Here is a 19,224-nt window from a genome sequence, read left to right as displayed (position 1 = left end):
CCATGGACATGTGGCCACACGTGCACAGGGTGCACCCCGCTGAATGTGTGACCCACAACGGGGGGAGCATACCCAAAGAGACACATCCTGTGCAGACACACAGTAACTCAAACAAAGTGTCGGATTCGGCGTTTTCCTGTCGCTGCGCTCTAGCCCCACTCGCTTTCCTCAGCTACGCAGACACAACATGGTCCCACGCCCAAAACAGACGCCTTAGCGTTTCAAAAAAGGAGACCCGTATAGACGCGGTGACTACGTGCGATACGGAGCCTCTTGCATCCGATGGTCACCAGATGGTAGCTGTCCTGGCTCTGTCTGCACCTCCTCCCTCCCCCCGTTGTTTTTGTTTTTCACATGTGCATTCAGGCCACGTGCTTTTGTGGCTTTTCCTAAAATAACACATCTTCTGTTGGCTCACAAGAGCTGTGAATTGTTTGTAGGAAGGCCACATGTGGTGCGTGCGCGGTGCAGATCTTATCAACAGAGAGACAACTAAGGATCGTGGCCGAGGGCGTCCTGTCTTGACGGAGTCAGTTTCCCTGTGCCCACATGTGTTCTCCAGATGGCTGCGCTCTAAATGTGCCCCTTCCCTCCACTGACCACGATGGGAATTCCAGGCAGCATTACTGTACATGGTTTTGGGCTTAATAGGCTGTGGCTTTTTTTTTTTTTTTTCACCACGTTCATCAGGCCGATCTTGACCCAGCAGGTGAGGTTTTGAGGAGAAGGCACTGGCTGCAGAAGGTTTTGGAAAATTTGGTACTGTTTCAATGCCTGTCACCGGAAGGCCAATGGAACTTTTCAAGAAAGTGAAGAAAGAGGAGAGACAACCCCTCCCGTCCTCGTGCCTTCGCTCTGAAAAGAGAGAGTCGTAAAACACGACCGGACACCTTGAGTCTTCTCTCTGTGAGCGCATGCCTTGGTTCACCGTCACTCAGACCCTCCATCAACCCCGCGGACAGCAGAGGCAAACGCAAAAAAAGAAATATATATGCACATACACACGCAGTCACTCTCAGGAGCACAGATACCATCAATGTCAGAGAGAGACGTGCAAAGGAAATGACAAAGGTGGTGGCGGCCTACTTATGTCCAAAAGGCCACGTGTCACAGATAAGGACACAAACCTTGGTGGTCACTTTGCCTCCTGAAGCCGGGCCACTCACCAATGTATCTTCTCGCCCCCCCCTTCAGAATATTGGCCAGCTTTTTAGGGTGTTAGCAAAACAATATAAGCTGTGAACTTTTACTTGAGGCCCAGAATTATGGTCCAGGTTTAAATGTGTTAATACAGATATTCCTATTGAAGGCCCGGAACAGAGTGTCTCTGTCCACTGAAAAATGTTTGCTTACTCCACCCTCTACACCCTCACCACCTAGGAAGTAATGCAAGTAAGACGGAAGAGCCTCTGTGAGTGTGTGTGTGTGTGTGTGTGTGTGTGAGGCTCCACACACACTGCGGCTCAGAGTCCACTGGACAAAGAGTTCACTGACATGTCACGTCACAAAAAGGTCCCTCTCTCAGCCCGTATACAGAAACAACAGTTTAGAGATGAAAGGAGGAAAAAAAGGGAAAGAAGTCTCTTCCTCGTCTGCTTGGCTTTGACCAACCTGGCTACATAGATCACCATCACAGAGGGTATGTGGGATGGCAGCTTCATCTCTCCGGGGCTCCGTCCAGCAAAGTCAGCGTGAACTCAACAGGTTTCACCAGAGAACACAGCAAGGGGTTATTATCTCCGATCCCTGGTCCAACCAATCTGTTTCCACTTGGAGCAAACACTCCCTGAACACCCTTCTTTGCTCACTCTCTCTACTCACCTCCTCCTGCAGTCTGCAGTGCACACCTGATCTGTTTGTGTGCGATTTAAATATTACAACCAAATCGCCACTAAAAACGTTTCTGTATCGACTACAACAACCGGCTTCAATTGCGTCAGAGCACACTGGTAGAGGAGCTGATGCGTGTCAGCTAATGCCGATTAGCAATTAGAAAAGGAATGGTTGGCATCGATTCTCCAAGAGAAAGGAGCTGGAGGAGCAAACTGCGGATTTGCGGTTTGACAGCGACCCAGAGGCTTTGCTCACTGTGAGCTCTGTGCGAATGTTTAAGAAGCAATGCGGAGCGCATCGGCAGGGCCACAGAAAGCAAATCATTATACCGAAACGGGAGTAACATATCTTCATTTGCTGCATTAACGGCTAACTGAGGAAACAAAAACAAACCCTCTACACCGCACACGTCACACAAACTCCAAAAGAAGGAGCCGATTCCGTCAGCCAGCTAGAGTTCAACAGAAACGAGTCGTAAAGAGCAATCACTTCCTCGCCACTTTCACCATCCATTAGTAAAGCTACTACTCTGCATTTTAAATGCCCCACAGCACTATCAATACAATTTATACCAGGAAGCTTGTGCCATTCCCTTGTGAGCAGAAATGAATGACAAATGGATTCGTCGGTATAGTGGCACTATGTAGTGGGTTCAACCAGAGATGTAGAGCCATTTGAACACATACAAAGCAGACTAAATGGGTTTTTATGGTGTGTGTGTGTGTGTGTGTGTGTGTGTGTGTGTGTGTGTGTGTGTGTGTGTGTGTGTGTGTGTACACACGGAATGTGTGCACGAGTAATGAATAAGATCCTGGCACATCACAACCGGGTTCCTTTAATGCACTCCCTGTGGACCAGAAGAAATAAACAGATAAAGATGAAGTGGACGTGAAAGCAATTGCAAAAAAAGAAAAGGGGGAGAGAGAGAGAGAGAAAAAGAGGGAAGGAGGAGAGGAGGGCGTTTTCAGCACTGTTATTGGAGCCGGAGAAGTCATTTTGACTTAAAGAGTTCCAGATGTGGGCAAGCCCCTGAGAAAGAAAGCGAGTCAGAGTGAAATCCAGGAGGAGGATTTATCAGACTGTACCCTTCCACATGATCAGTAGTCTACCGTCCCGTCCCCATCTGGTTTGAGAGCGGGATAAGCAGATATTTACTTTAGACTGATGGCTGTTGTGGCTTGGTGGGGGGAGTGGAAGGGGGGGGGGGGGGGGCTACATCAGCAGAAAGTCTGTGGAAAGTCAGGTTTAGGGTGTGGGGTGTCAGGTGGTCTGGGTATGTGGCCTGCACAGCCCGCTTCTTGGCCTATTAAAAGCTAAGGTGGTCAGAATAAGGGTCATTATTACACACACACGCTTTCAAAACAAAAGATTTAAAATAGGACCCAACCAAAAGGCATCCGGTTAAAAAGATCTGCACTTTAACTTATTTTGCAATGAAATGGCTCTACCTCAAGCACCTGGCCATATAATGGTCAGGTCCGACGCACCGGACTCTATTGTCGTTGCCACTTGCGGGCTTAACCGGAAGGCACATTGTGAAGAAACCAGTGCAGGCTGCACATTGACACGAAATGTATGGAACCAGTGAATGTGTGTGTCTGCGCATGCTGCCTGCCTTCTTTCAGATGGTGAATTGAACTCAAACTTCTTCTCCTTCACACACAGCCTAATGCTTGCTCAGAAAGGGGCCTCGCATGACATGTCATCAACAGGGATGCTGGGGCCCTGACATAATAGTCACCCCTCTCTCTCTCTCTCTCTCTCTCTCTCTCTCTCTCTCTCTCTCTGTGTATAAGGATGTTTATACCCAGCTTCCACAGCTTTTGTTTTCAGTTCCTCTGTGTTGGGATAAGCTGCACGATCACACAACAAACAGCTATTGTGCTGAAGTGAAGAGCTCTGCTTTGGGGAGCTGGTAGCGAGCCACAAAACAAAGGCTGGTTACAATGTCCCTACACAAGCTCATGAATCAACTCAACACTGGGCTGCCAAAAGCAGCCACCGAATGAGTCTTCTGGGGCTTAACGAAGAGGGAAAGTAGAGTGAGCTGATAGAAGGAGGGATGTGAGGGTGGAGGAGGAGGAGCAGGATGTGCTGCTGGAGCTGGAAGAGAGGAGGACGAGACGGAAGATATGTGGGGATGGCGGATGGAAGAAGAGGAGGATTTTAAAGGAGTGCAGCTAAAACAGACACAGCTCTCTGTTTATGCTGAGTCAGCATAAACAGAGAGCTGTGTCAACATACAAGACTCCTGCCTGCGCCATGAGACGCTCTGCTCCCCGAATTGCAGCCTTAGAACAAGAGGGACATGTGTGGGCTCAATGGCAGGAATGGTGGATTGATGTTGTGACAATTGAAGTTGGAGGTTTAACTAAACAAAAACAAAAAAAAACTAATTTCAGCCATGGTTGGAAACTAAACACCTTCATTGTTTGTATCTGATGCCCCTGTTGTGTGTTTTCCTATTGTGATAAGTCAAATTAGCGACAGATCCGTCAAACGCTCAGGCACAAAGAGCTGCTTATTGTGTCCAGCAGCAGGCCACATTTCACCTTTTCCACGCGGTGAGGGAGTGGAAAGTGGTGGCAATGGAAGGAGTGTGTGAGGGAAGAAAAAGTTTGGGGTGTAAATTGACATCCATCACAACACACAGCAAAACTCACGCAATTAACTGGACAATGTGAGCTTCCTGTGCACCGAAAAGAAAAAGAAAAAAATTAGAAATATATTTACCATTGGCGTTCTTCCCACAGATCAGGTGCTCGTAGTGCTGCAGGACTCCCCAAAGTTCCGCGTCATTGTTCACTACCCCCTCCAGGGCTTCCGCGCTAACCGGGGCCCCTGCCAGCCACGACTCCGGGCCCGAATGACCCCTCTCGGCCATCAGCACCCGGGCTCCTATCTCCTCCACCAGCGCCTCCATGCACGCGGTCAGGCATATGGCCGCGTACTCGTGGATGCGCACGGAGATGCGGGTGTCCACCATCCACCGGAAGAAGCGTCCCACGGAGAAGGCGAGGCCGCAGCGGGAGGACTTGCCCTTCCTCAGCAGCTCCCCGGCGCTCATGCTGTACATGGAGATGGCCTTGACCGTGGCGGACACGCACTGGTCCGCCAGGGACCAGCTGAGCACCAGCCGCATGGCGCTCTGCACCTCGAAGCGCGTGCAGCGGCAGTGCATGACGCTGAGCCGCTGCGCCTCGCGGGAGACGCGGATGAGGGCCCGGCGGAGGAGAGCCGACAGCCGCCGCGCGGCCTCCGGGGAGAAGGCCGCCGCGTGGCCGCCTTTGACGCCCCAACCGCCGGCCACTTTGCGCAGTATCCTGGCCACCTCCTCGTCCATCCAGGGGAACTCCTCCAACTCGGGCAGGCGGTGGCACTTGGAGAAGATGTCCTCCGGGTCCTCCGGGAGGACCGTGTTGACCGTGTCCCAGCTGTTGTTCCTGCTGTTCATGGAGCCGGAGTAGTACCACCAGTTGCCCCGGTGAGGGGCGGTCATGAAGGCCTGGGAGTTGGACTTGGAGGAGGACAAGCTGAGGGATTTGCAGGAGTCCCCCGCTCCATAGCCAGAGTCCAGCGTCAGGTCCTCCAGGGTCTTCATGTGGAAATCGCTCAAACCGGCCATAACTGTGAAACTATTTCTGCAGGTGGGGGGGTGTTGGAGGAAGCGGGTTACCTGAAGTAAGTCAAGCAGCAGCCGAAACTCCCCGCGGAGCTGGACGAACTGGTTACGCAGCGGGACACTCGGCAGACATGCTGCGAAGCAGAGTTCAGACAAAAAGATATTTCGAGCAAAATGTCTCTTTCAAAAAACACCGTATAGTGTCGTTGTCGGAGGGAATTAGAGCGGCACCCGTCTCACCTGTGCACGCGGACAGCGCAGGGATTTAACCAAACTTTCTTCCGCAAGTCCGTTAAAACGCGATTACGTGTCGCCTCGTTCTGTGACGACCGGAGCTCGTGAGTTAAAAAAAATGTGTGTGTCCCCCTTCCCTCTTTTTTTCAGCCGCTCAGCAAACATATAAAAAGGTTTTAGTTTCTTTAGGCAAAGGTTGAAAAGCCCGAGACTACCGCTCCTCTCTCCCGTCCCGGGTGCTCGGTCAGAACAGCGTCCCGCCGGAGACGCTCGGTTACAGATGTGAGTGGGGGCGGGGCCTGTGCTGAATGACAACGCGGAAGCAGCCGGCGCACCAATCAAGAGGGTGCCGACTTCTGCAGGCAGCCAATCAAGACCCGATCTAAATCTTTCCTCAATTTGGGAGACTTAAGTAAACTTTGTTTGGCTTGAGGACAAGAGTCACACAAATTCCCTTAACAGACGTGCCTGTAGGCGCTTGACATGACACGACACATTAAATCCACATTAGTTATGATATGGAGGGATGGATATGGACATGGATTTGTCTGGTTGGTAAGCACACCGTACAGTCTCATGTTAACTCTTGGAGACGTGGCCTGCTGCCTGCACGTGAGGGTAATCTCCTACCTGCAGTATAAAACAGAAATCAAATCCTTAAAGTCTGTCGTAATAACGTAAGGGGTGGAGTAGTGTTGACTTTCATTCGTTTTTACACTAAAAGATTATTTTTGGTTTCAAGGAACTCAACTAAGAAACAATTTGTTTTGGCTCACATGCTTTGTACCCAGTCTTTTACTTTGTGTTCATTCAGTAACAATTTGGCAGACGTAAGGACCTAAAAGTGTCAGACTCTTGCTTTTAAAAACAAACCAAGAGCCAAACCTCTTACGAAACTTAAGTTTTCAACCCTGTTTGCTGTTTCTGGTAAGCTGCCGTAACACGCTTGAGAGGAAAATAAAGCAAACGTGTTGAAAAAGTACAATGACTCCCTGCATGTCATCACTCCACACTCGCACAGACAGGTAGGGCGTGCCTCCACTGGGACAGAGTCCAACATTATTCCATAATCAGTTTACAGCCCCAACCTGCATGCCAGTGAGACTGCAACACATTGTGAAAGTAACTGTAATTCATGTTTTCTTGAACATACACAGACCCCCGATGTTAGACGACATGGAGCATGTTCTTGGAAAAAGAGATCTACATTGTAGACCATATGAATCACTCAGTCAGGGAAACCGAGTAGGGAGTCAACCTTTCATTCCAGTTACATTACATTACATTACATTACAGGTCATTTAGCAGACGCTTTTATCCAAAGTGACTTACATTACACTTTTAAACCCATGGCTTTTTCACATTTTTGCCCGGGTTAGGTGTCTTGCTCAGGGACACTTTGACATGGAACATGGGGCAGCCTGGAATTGAACCAACAACCTTGTGCTTCCCAGCACACCTTCTCTAACCCCTGCGCCACGATGACAATCAAAAGCTCTTCTAAATGAGATCAGGGGTGTCAAGTCTGCAGATAATTCCATTTGATGCAGAAAGCATTGGAGCTCTGCTGGAGTTCAACATATTAAGTTACACAATGTTGGAATTCTCTCCGCATTGGTCTCAAAACAAGACGAATGTGATATTACATCAATGTGACTCGTAACTGGATGATGTCAGCCTCAGAGGAACAACAGTGAGGGTCGCAGAATGTTTTGGAAACAATGTTATGTTAACTTTGCATTTGCAGCTAGTGATAAAAGTCTACCAGGGTCCGTTTAAATGTCAGCAACATGTTTTTATCCTGACCCAGAATATACTTTCATTTATAGTTTAGAAAAATATCAAATAGTTGTACTGACAGGTCAGAGTATTTGAGCCACATTCAATTATTTAAAGATGTGAATTTTTTATATATCGTTTTGAAACCCAGTGAGTTTTGATAATAGTTAATAGTTAATAGTTTTTATGTGTTTAACCATGCAACCGCTGTTGGTCTACAGCATATATGTCAAACTCAAGGCCCGCGGGCCATATCCGGCACGGCATGCAATTATATCTGGCCCGCGAGATCATTTTATATTATTGTTACTAATGGCCCGACGATATGAAGCGCTGATAACAAAATAAACTACAGATCCCATAATGCAGCGCTTCAGCTCCCTTGGCGAGCGCTTTCGGTGGCGTTTCTGGCTGACACAACCGCACGTCTCAATGCCGTAAACCTCCAGCTCCAGGGACGTGACCGCATGATCACTGACATGTATGACGCAGTGAAGGCATTTCCAGTGAAGCTGATTTTATGGGAGACACAAATGCACCAGTGCAACTTGCCCCACTTTCCCTGTTGCCAAGTAATGCGGAACAACGGTGTTCCCAAATACGCACTTTGCTGATAAACTGAGCGCGCTGCGCACGGAGTTCGCACGGCGCTTTGGTGATTTTGAGGAACAAAAAAATAATTTTGAGTTGTTTCGCAACCCATTTGCCGTCGACGTGGAAACTGCACCTGTGCAGATTCAGATGGAGCTGATTGAGCTGCAGTGTGATGGGACACTAAAGACAAAGTACGACACTGTTTATTCACTCCATTCCCGCAGCAATGCCCCAGCTCCGTCTACATGCGGCTCGAACCTTGTGCATGTTTGGTAGCACATATCTGTGTGAGAAGCTGTTCTCAGTGATGAAAACAATACCGCACACAGGAGTCGTCTCACTGATGAGCACCTTCAGTCCATCCTGAGAGTCTCCACAACACAGGACCTCACGAAAAACATAAACCAACTTGTTGCCAAAAAAAGATGCCAAGCATCCAGCTCTGATAAAATGGCATAAGAGCAAAGAAAACTGAATGTTTTGCATCGTTATTTGTTATTACTGAAAAGCACAAATTTTATTTATATTTCCAGGTTTTGTTTTGTTTTGCAGCATGTTCATATTTCTAACTTGTATAATTTTGACAGGAGACATTTTTATGGAGAGTAAAATCAAAGTTTTTTTAATATAAAATGACAAAAGCAAAGAATTTCAAATGTTTTGATTTGTTATTTTAATGTTTACTTAAAGCACAAGCACTGTCACAATTTTTATTTATTTTTTCAGGCGGTTTTTTGCAGCATGTTCATATTTCTAACTTGTATCATTTTGACTGGATATATTTTTATGGAGAGCAAGATATTTTAAGTTATTTAAAGTTTAAGTTTATTTATTGCAGAATAACATTCCTGTCTGTTTGTATTTATATTTATGTTAAAAGAAACATTTAGTTTTAGTGTGTTCAATAAATGTTTATTCTGTTCGGCCCGCGACCTGAAGTGTGTTTTGAATTTTGGCCCCCTGTGCAATTGAGTTTGACACCCCTGGTCTACAGGTATGTGCTGTATGTTTATAAGTGGAGCACCACCGTGTGGTCAGATAAGGCATAGAGCTGTTTGAGGTGAGATCTTTCTCAAATGTAGAATATTAATAATAGAACAGAGAAAAAAATACACCTGAAAAATTACCCGGACGTAAACATAAACTTTTATTTGCAAAAAACCCCAACAAATAAAAATAAAAATTACAATACATTCTTAAAACCTTTTCTCTACAAAACAATTTCACAGAAATTACCTTGGAATGTAAATTCCTATTTTCCATTTTATGTTATGTTTCATAAATATATGTACACATATGTATATGTAATCTATACATATACATATATATATATATATATATATATATATATATATATATATATATATATATATACATATACATACATATATACATATACATACATATATATATACATATATATTTAATGTGATTCTTTAAATAGTCCCATGTCAATGTTAAATGACGTACAGTAGACTCTTCCTGTAGAGGCAAAGAAAGGGTCTTGGAGGGCATTTTGACAATCATATAGTCAACAACAGATCATTAACTTTCCTCCATATGTGTGTCCAGCCTTGAGCCCTCAAGCCACTCTCCATCAATAGAAGTACCGTGTTGCATAAACAGAGGCATTAGGGGCCCGGCCTCCGGCCAAAACGAATGGGAGCAGGTGGGGTCCCGCTGAAGTGCAGCTGCCAGTGAGTCTCCATCACACCTCCGGATTTCACTCAGTAGTCAAGTACCATGTCCGCATATCTCACCAAAAGGGCAACTGGCTTGATAGACCCCTCCTTCCTGCTTCTAAGGTAATTCCACAAAAACACACCGACGCGTCTCTGTAATCCGCTGAAGAGAACCGTGTTTCCTTCTTTTAGAGTTTATCTGAATTTACAATGACATTACAGCCTGCTAATAAATAACCTCAATGATTCCCGTCTGTCTCTGCCCTCTTCTGTCATTAAAGTAGTTTAAAAACTGCCTGCAGCCAAACCCTGATAAAGGCACACATTTGTGAAACCACCATGCCTTGCCACCTTGTGTCCCAACACATGAACCGATCCCGCTTCTGTTTGAGCTTCACACAAGCTTTAAAGCAGAGTAAATGTAAATGTTTCTCCGTAGCTAAGCATCCCCCGTCTCTGTGCTATTTCTTTAACATGAGAAAAAGAAAGCGTGCGTGACAATGTGAAATGTAATGCCAAAAGCTGCCGCTGCTGTCCTCCTAATAAAGTTTTATGTTCCAGTGACAATGAGGTTAAAAACGTGGAGGGAATGAAGGATTCTGTCAGTGGAGTTGAAATGTGTAAACCGTTTACAAATTCAGTGTTTAAGAACAGGAAATAGCACCCCAAATGTTAGTGCGTCCAGACTCAGTGAGGACAAATACCGAAATAATAATAGCAGAAAATGATATTAATTATTAACAAAGTTAACGAAACTAAATTGAATAAATTGTATCCGATAGCTAGGTGTTGAACATAAAACGCAAATACACAAATTTGCATGACATTGAAACAGAAAGAGGGCTGCAATGAGTTGTAGATAAAAAAAGAATACGGAGGGATAAAGGGACAGAAATAGATATAAAGATGACAAATCTGTCATCATCCTTTTGAGGGGCTTTTCTGATCCACAACTTTTCTTTGTCAATATGAGGAGAATGCAGCACCGTGGTCATAATTCTATCCAACAGGTAGAGGTTGATGTATTTAGAAACTATTTTATCAAAGACACAGTTCGTCTACGACGGAAACCTACTCCACCGCGTCCGGATGTATTTGAGTAACAAGTCGACACACATTGTATTGGGCCCTCACGAGAGAGCGTGTTAGAAAAAAAGATCTTAGGTTGCCATCACATTGCCATCACACGTTAGAAAAAAGGTGCTTTCTGTCATCTTAAGCGCACACACAAGCGGCGACACACTCACATACAACTATATATATATATACATACATATATATATATATATATACATACATATGTATGTATATATATATACATACATACATATATATATATATATACATACATATATATATATACACACACACACACACACACACACACACAGAGCTATTTTCCAGTCTGTCTGAAAACATTGCACCAAAAAAAGGACAGAGAGAAGCAGAAGAACAATACTTCTCTCTGTACAGTAGTTCAGTCAGTGAGGCTGAAGTGACGACTCAGGTCGATCTGCGTAAACGGCCGGCTTTTAAAGTTCAGATTTAGACTCCTTGTTTCCTTGTGCGTTTACAAGTTTACAAGAGGAGCTGATGGAGAAGCAAAGGCATCCCTGAAAGGAGTTCAGGCAGTGAGCGAGCTCCCACGGGTTCCTCGCTCTCTCACACGTTGTGGATCTGCAGGTAGATTCAGAATCCTCACGCCAGAAGGGGGCACTATCCCTTCGGAGTTTTCTTATTCTGTGCATTCCACATGCCCCGTTTGGAGTGGTAGTAGTGGAAGAAGTTCCTCAAACGCAGTCTCTCTACCTCCAAACCGTTCTGCAGTACCCTGGAGGGGGGCGGGAGGGAAGAACGACGTGTTAAAACGTGGTTATTTCAACAAGACAGCATATAACTTTAACTTAATTGGTTTAACTTTAATTGAGTCTGATGAAAACAGTATAAATTTAACCGACATTTGGCTGCTTTTATGCCCAAATTCAGCATATAATTGCACCAACAATTAGTAGCAGCAGACATTCCTGACTGAGGGCTTGCAATATTCCTCGTGCTGATATTCCTGCCCTATCTACATCTAATATTTTGTCCCAACAGTAATATGCAGCCTGACACAATCTGGTACAATACAATGTCGACTGTACCAGTATTCAGTGCAGGCCTACTGTGTTGGCTTGTCGCTGGGTTACCTGTCCAGCAGCTCCCAGTCCTCTCCACCCCAGCGGTCTTTGAATTCCTCCGTGTTCATCCCTCCAATCTTCTCAAAATCAGACTTGTAGATTCCAAACAGGCCAAAGCCGTTCACCTCCCAGTAACCTGTGAAGAGAACAGAACGTTCTTTAATAGGAAACACTGGTACCGGTGCGCGCTGTTGTAAGTAACGTTTCTTCATGGGACAGCGCTGTCTGAAACTAGGGAATGACTCGACGCGTGAACTACAAAAAACTTGAATATTCCTGGATGAGCGCTGACGTTTTGCCTACGTGCGTGTGCAGTGTTTGTGCGCGCGTGTTACCATCAGGCTCCTGTGGTGAGCTGCCGCAGCCGAGTCTCATGACGATGGGAGCGAAAGCGAGGCGTCCCTCCACGCAGTGCTTCCTGATGCTCTCCAAGATGTTGAGAGGGAAGTGGATGTGCAGATCACACAGGAACACAATGCTGTGACTATCCTGCAAAGGGAAAAAACACACATGCACACAAACATTTGTTACATGGAAACACTCAGAATCTTACGTTTTAGTGTGTGTGGATTAGTCTGTGTGCGTTTATATTGGCCCAATGGATTTGACAGCCGGAAGGCGGCGCACGGGCAGAGGAACGCACACGGATGTGACAGAGATGGCCCACACGTGACGGGGGAAAAGCAGCTAACCGTTCAAGCCGTTCCCTGTCATGCACAGCGGGGCGGGACAGGGACGGGGAGAGGTGGGGGGGGAAGAGGGGCGAGATCCGTGACAGACTGGTCAAGCGGCTTTGTGTTAATTATGCATGCGTGTTCTTCCTGTCCCGTCCATCAGTAGAGGTCACGCGGGTCAGCGTGAGTGGCTGACCTTCGGTGAGTGGTGTTCTTCCTGTCGGCTTGCATATTGTTTATCTTGTGTCTGTGTGTGTTGCGCAAACCTCAATGGTGTCCACTCCGATCTGCAGTCCTGCTGAGCGCTCAAAGTTCCCTTCTCTCCTTAGATACTCGTATCTGTCAAACCAAAAACACACATATACATATGTGTATTAATACACACTATATGGTCTAAAATATTTCAAAATACATTTTAGAGCCCATACAGGCTTATCGTGTCTCACACACACACATACACACACCTTGGTACAGTGCTCTCTCTTAGTGCCTGCTCCACGTCCATGTCTTCACTCTCAAAGTCGACAATTATGATGTTGAAATTATCATCCTTTGTCTGGTGATGAAGGTTCTCCATGTCAGAGATGAACTGTTGTACCCAGCGAGCCTGGTTTTTCACTGAAGGACAGAAGGAACACAAGGGATGGACGGCAATTAAGACAGATCATAGTGAAATGATTATTTTCCCTTCACTCATTTTTTGTTTTATTTTAATTGTGGTTATTTCAGTTTCAAAAGTGAACCAAAGTGGACTTACCGGGCACCACAAAGTGCACCATGACATCTTTCCTCCACTGCAGCATGACCGGCTGGCAGAGGAGAGACTTGGCATTGGCGGTGCTCCAGGGGGTCGCCGCGGGCCGTACCAGCGACCTGGCGGAGGGCGGGGGCGGCGGCGTGTCGAGGCTGGACGTGGCGGCCGACGGGGCCGGAGCAAAGTCGGTGTTCTCGAGACTCTCCACGCCTTGCCTGCCGCGATGCAGCAGCAGGTAAATGTACTCCGACAGACGCACCACGCTGCGGCCTCTCTCCATCAGCTCCAGCTCCACGAGGTAGCGGTTCCCTCTCGCCGAGTCGCGGCGCTTCTCAACATTGACTATTCGCAGCAGGGTATAGATCCTGCGGCAAAGACGGAGGGGTAGGGGAAATTAAAAGGGAAGAAAATGAAAACAGTGCCAGGCTGCTTTTTTTTTTTTTTTACAAATGACATCAATGTCTGCGAGCGCCGCTGAAGGAAATGGTAATCGGCACAGAGGGGACGACTAACATGAAGTCAAAGCACCGCGACACGACCAATGTGGCTTCCTTGTTGGGATAACAGGCCACGGGGGAAACATAAACAGCCTTTCGGCGTCACATCATTCCCACTGCCTCCCCTTCATCCTCACCCTCCATTGCGCTCGTTGAGCTTCTCCATGTACTGCGCCAGCACGTCCACCACCTCGCTCTCCGCCAGCTGGAGGTTGCCCGACACGTTGCAGCGCAGGTCATTCCAGTCGGAGCGCAGCAGCTCAAAGTCCATCGGATTGACCGAGAAGGTCCTCTGCCAGTTGATGCTCTCCTCGGACCAACCCGGCCGAGCCTCCACCTCCTCGTAGCTGTATTCCGACATCTCGCCCTCCTCGGGTTCTGGTTCTGGTTCTGGCTCTGGCTCGGGATTAGAGCGGCTTGTGTCCGGGTTGGCGAGTTCTGGCGGGTTGGCGTCCGGTAACGGCTGCTGATGGGACTCTGTGATTTCGGATGTCCTGAGGTAAGAGGTGACCCGTGTTTGACCTAGGAGTGTGTTTTCTGTGGCGTTTACTGGAGGGGGCTCTTGGTGATGGGACGGAGGGGTTTCACCTTTACTAGCAACATCAGCCGCGGCCGTAGCCTTTAAGCCCCGGCGCTCCCCTTTCCTCTTGCTATTCTCCGGTAGCTTTGCTCCTGCTGCCCTGCTGTCAGACTTGTGCGGACCTTCATCCTGCATGTTGATGCTTCCATTGTGGGTTAATGTCTTGCCCTCTTTTGGGGGGGTGTTGGGCCAATGCCGAGGGGCACTAACAAGACTTCTACTTCTTGTTACGCGCCCTTGTTTGGACCCCAGGTTAACCAGCCTTGTGGTCTTCCCGATTTGGTACAGAAAGACCCCCGGGAAGACCTCTCTAGGGTGGCGGGAAGCCCTCTCCTCCCTCCTCTCGCGTCGCTGTTCCCTCTCCCTGTCCTTCTCCCTCTCCTTGGCAGGTCGAGGCCTGGTGATGTAGATCTTGTTCTCCTCCCTCTTCTCCTTGTTTCCGGCCAGCCTCTTGTTGTCATGGCGGTTGTTGCTGTGGGCGGAGTTGCTGAGGATCTGCTTGGCTCGGCTGGAAAGGGCAGAGAGGGAGGACTTTTGGGGGAAGAGGAGCGAGGACTTGCTCAGTTTGGCCAGCGTTTCAGGTCCTTTCTCTCCTCCGGTTCCCCCTCCTTTCCTGCCAGGGCTCAACTCCGCAGGACCGGTGCGGATCCAGGTCAGGGAGCGGCCGCGGACCACACCGTCCTTGTCGGGCTGGAGCAGCCCGGCAGGGTTCTCTTCAAGCCCCTTCCCGGCGTCCTGTCCCATGTTTGTGCGATCTCTCCCCCAGTCTCTATCCACATCCCTTCCCGCCTGCGCATCTCTGTGAGGAAAATGTCTCTTTTCTCTTCTGTGTGTGATGCTGTTAACTGCTCCCTCCTCCTCTTCATCGGGGTCCACCTCCTCTTCTCGCCCCTCTCTAGCAGCCGGCGTTGGCGCAGGCTTCGAGTGCTGATGGGAGGGGTAGGAGGTGCGGCTGGTCTGGCTGGGATGAGAGGGCTTCTTGGCCGACTGTGTGCCAACAATCTCTTCCTCGTCCTCTACATCTACCATCTCCTCTTCGTCTAAGAAATCTGTAGATATTAACACACGGTTGAAATAGAGTGTGTGTGTGTGTATTGTACAGTGTGTAAAGTGTGTGTTTGGTCTGTTAGTTTACCATCTGGATTTGGGAAGAAGAAGGGCCTGTCATCTTCCTCCTCATCCATCTTCATGTATTTGTAGAACCCAAACCTGGCAGACACAAGAGGAGGCAACACGCACCCGTTTACACGCACAAGCCCTCGCATTGAAAGGAGGTTGACGTTTCAATGTGCCTTGCAGCATAATAGACTTAATCAAGTTGGTGAGAGGTCGAATGAATCAATGCCATCGAATTCACCGACACTTCAGTGTGCACAATGTATGCAAACCAGAGATGAGATGAAAGCAATAATGTCCTTACTTCTCCAAATAGATAGGGGACTCTCTGTAGAAACACTTGTTCTCTCGCTCCATGTGGGTGAGACGTGTGAAGTCATTGGGGTAGACGAAGGACAGATAGACCTGAAGAAAAATAGAAAATTCAATAACATCAGAAAATACTTGTAAGGCGATTCATTCTTATTAATGAAGTACTCTATAAGGATCATATTAATACCAGGATTGAATCAAATCAGCCTCTTGCACTTTGTTGGGCTTTAGGTTTGATACAATGATTCCTGTCAAATCTATAAAGGGATTTGCTTTGTTGTGTGGCTCTAATTTCCACTTCATCTCTGCAGCCACTGCAGTAACACCTGTTGTCCTGAAGGGGGGAGCAGCACTCTGCTCCCTCAATGTGGTGAAATGACCAAACCAGCATTGGCCCAGCTTCTCTGCTCTTTCCTTCTCTTGCCCGTTGACCTGAATATTATGCAAAGTCTGCAGGGGGATACTTTTTAAGCAAGGTAAAATATTACTATCATGAGAGTCACGTTAATTCAGATCAGCCCGTAGGTCAAAATTTAGAACTCACTCACACACACTGACCCACCAAGCAATTTGACGTTGCCAATATGATTAATAGATGCGTATTATAGGTTTGGCTTGAATTATGGTTATTAAAAAGGTTGAGAAAGTATTGTAGAAGTCTAGTATTCCTTCATCATGGTGTGTAAAATATTCACAGATGTATTTGCATTTTTTAAATCAGTGTCTATCAGGGCTTGTGTGAAAGAGGCAGTGTTGAAACAGGGACTTTTCAGGTCAAAAGGGGTGATGACTTACAAATTGCAGACCCTGGTATCTGGCGATGGGAAAATCTTTGACGACGTATGTTGGGGAGTAGAGGCATGCTGGCAGAACATTTTCCAGTCGGGAGCGGTCGATCATTGGAGCTGTGGAGATGGGAGGAGGAGAGAAGTGGAGTTAAATATTTGAGATCTAACTGGGTGTATATATGGAATTCTGCAAAAAAGTGGGAAATGAAAAAAAATAGGAAGAAAACACACACAAAAAGGAACACAGCGAAATTAGAAAAGGTTTAATGCAGCTAAACCGACAGCCACGGGGAGGGAGGGGGGCTGTGAGCCAGACAGTCCATCGGTGAGATGAGAAAATGACAGGCAAAATCAGGATGAAGAAAAAAAAGGGGGGGGGGCAGCCTGTTGGATTTACTGCTGTAGAAGGTGTCCCTGGGGTCCGGCTTCAGCATGTCCGTGCCGTGTTGCGTGGCGCCGCCTCCCCCCCGCAGGCTCTGGGGCCGAGCCTCCGCGGGGAGGCGGCCGTGACTGGCCACGGTCTGGGGGATGTGGTCCACGCTGTTCATCTTCAGATCCGACTCGTCTGAAAAAGCACAGAGGTGATGTAGCGTCGGTAAAAGGTGAAGATCAGTTTTTTTGTGTTTCGATTTAATCCTGCGCCCAACGTTTACGTCAGCGGCGGAAGGATAATAACACGAATCTCTATCGACCATGAAACGACGAGGAACAGGAAAAAAGAAAAGACAGGTTTCCTCTTCTTTCTTTTTAAGGGAGGCAGCGGAGCCGAAGATGAGGTGAGGATCAGAAAGAAAGTTGGTGGGAAAGAAATAACAGAACAGAGTCATAAATATACCAATCGATAGCAGAGGAGGAGGGAGAGCACCTGTGATTAATGGCATGTCAGGCGCAAGGGCTGATGGGAGGAGTGCTATATGATTAACGTGGCGGTCAGCGTCATTTTCCGGGTGGAGTTTGCCCATTTAGTGTGTCTGTCTCGCAACGGAACACCGAGAAAGCCTCTTTTGTTTCTTCCAACAATAAGACATCTGCTGATCACACACCTGGTTTAACTGACGAGAAGCAAACAAAGAAGACCACGAAGCTCTCGCTCTCTTCTTCTGATTACCTTCTATCGTGTTACACGGGTGTAGTTGGGTTACAACAAAAGAAACAATAGTGTTTTGTTTCCAGATGGTACGGGTATTGAAACTGCATCTGGCTACAACTCTGAATGACCTCATCGTTTGGAAAATGCATTTGAAACTTACGCTCTTAATAAATTTAAAGGGTACTTTATTTGCTGATGTTTGTTTGTTTGTTAATATATTTGTTGAAATTAGCTTTAAATTCCGACAGTGATTAGATAATGAAATTGTTAAACCGGTTTCTCTGTGTCAAACAGGAAGGAAAATAAAAAATATATTGTACCATTACAAAATGTAACCCAGTATAATGGCGAGCGTCACATCCAGGGAGGGGTCGTGATGGATGGGCGGAGGGAGACAGATGAGGACAAGTTAATGTTTAAATCCAGCAAGTGACCTCATAAACTGTACAAGGCCTCCTTCTTGTCACAGACAGTCATACAGAAGACGGCACACGGCCCACACGGCAACCTGCAAAATGACAACTCCTCACATCACTCTCTGAGCAAGCTGGCATTTTCCCTCGTTAACGACGCCGAACCCCTGACACAAATCCCAGAGATATTCTTGGAGTTTAGAGGTTAGACTAGGAGCTCATGCTCTAATCTCTGCTTTGACTGGAACCTAAAGAGAAAAATAAAGATTGTAATTGTATCTTCTCTTCGTGTTATACTCCCAACGGCACAATCCCCAGCTTCTCCTCTATGAGAAGAAACTAAATGTGATACAAGAGAAAATTAGGATTTTCAATCAGCATTGACTTAAAATTTGAGTTTTAAAGATTAACACATCTGGATTCAAAAGGCTAGTTCTGTGACAAACTACTGACTTTCTATTCTGTGTCACTGAGCAAAAGGAATAACACGATCATCGCAGAGTGCTATGAGTATCTTGGCAGTGAACCACACAATTTTAGAAAAATTATCATGGAATGTATTTCATGTGGAGGACAAGGAGCTTTTCATGCAGCACATCGGGAGGAGAGTCCTGACCTGTGTACAGGGAGATGTAGGCCGAGTCGATCACTTCATACTTCAGATCAGGCAGGAACGGACGCCACTGTGTGTGAAGGCAAAGAGGGGAAAAAGATATTTTTTTTAAATACACGATAACGCATGTGGGAAGTATAAAGGTGAGCAGAACTCATCCGTCATTGTTATTGCTCGCTAAACAGTGACAGCGCTCTGTGTTATGGAGCTTAGCGGCATCGCGGGATTGATTGATCTGATGCCGTGTTTCCGTGTGAACACACTTAGGCAGAGAGAGGGAGAAAGGAAGAGTGGCACGTGAGCAGACAATACAAAACACAAAAAAGTGAGAACCCTCAAGAAGTGATACGTAGATACAGCTTCTATAATCATGACGGAGGCTCGGTAGTTTTACTGAACTTTGTTGTTCAGGTTTATTGAACAAAACACAGCGGCTAAATACAACTTTTTCTGATTTTACATT

General features: G+C 46.9%; 2 protein-coding genes across 4 annotated transcripts in view; both read right to left on the bottom strand.

The window, feature by feature from the left end:
• Window positions 1-5,973, bottom strand: part of LOC120812248 (ankyrin repeat and BTB/POZ domain-containing protein 2-like) — a 50,328-nt gene extending 44,355 nt beyond the window's left edge. Inside the window, exons 1-2 of one of the 2 annotated variants that reach the window (XM_040168072.2) lie at window positions 5,696-5,971; window positions 4,567-5,589 (exon numbers count right to left, since the gene is read on the bottom strand). In XM_040168072.2, coding sequence (XP_040024006.2) covers window positions 4,567-5,458 — 892 coding nt within the window. In that variant the 5' untranslated portion in view covers window positions 5,459-5,589; window positions 5,696-5,971. Of the gene's footprint in view, window positions 1-4,566 lie in introns of both variants that reach the window. The other variant, XM_040168071.2, reaches the window with a different exon arrangement.
• A 3,223-nt stretch (window positions 5,974-9,196) lies between these two features.
• Window positions 9,197-19,224, bottom strand: part of LOC120812247 (N-acetyl-beta-glucosaminyl-glycoprotein 4-beta-N-acetylgalactosaminyltransferase 1-like) — a 113,170-nt gene continuing 103,142 nt past the window's right edge. For both annotated transcript variants that reach the window (XM_040168067.2, XM_078097824.1), the window contains 12 exons: window positions 18,765-18,831; window positions 17,043-17,210; window positions 16,653-16,762; window positions 15,850-15,950; window positions 15,565-15,638; window positions 13,987-15,478; window positions 13,356-13,717; window positions 13,063-13,216; window positions 12,865-12,937; window positions 12,260-12,413; window positions 11,934-12,060; window positions 9,197-11,575 (listed from right to left, as the gene is read on the bottom strand). In XM_040168067.2, the coding sequence (XP_040024001.2) occupies window positions 11,461-11,575; window positions 11,934-12,060; window positions 12,260-12,413; window positions 12,865-12,937; window positions 13,063-13,216; window positions 13,356-13,717; window positions 13,987-15,478; window positions 15,565-15,638; window positions 15,850-15,950; window positions 16,653-16,762; window positions 17,043-17,210; window positions 18,765-18,831 (2,997 nt within the window). In that variant the 3' untranslated portion in view covers window positions 9,197-11,460. The remainder of the gene's footprint in view (window positions 11,576-11,933; window positions 12,061-12,259; window positions 12,414-12,864; window positions 12,938-13,062; window positions 13,217-13,355; window positions 13,718-13,986; window positions 15,479-15,564; window positions 15,639-15,849; window positions 15,951-16,652; window positions 16,763-17,042; window positions 17,211-18,764; window positions 18,832-19,224) is intronic.

Source organism: Gasterosteus aculeatus, chromosome Y (assembly GCF_964276395.1).
Source record: "Gasterosteus aculeatus chromosome Y, fGasAcu3.hap1.1, whole genome shotgun sequence".
NCBI classification, from domain to species: Eukaryota; Metazoa; Chordata; class Actinopteri; order Perciformes; family Gasterosteidae; genus Gasterosteus; species Gasterosteus aculeatus.
Note: the sequence above shows the minus strand (reverse complement) of the source record. Positions and strands in the feature narration are given on the sequence as shown.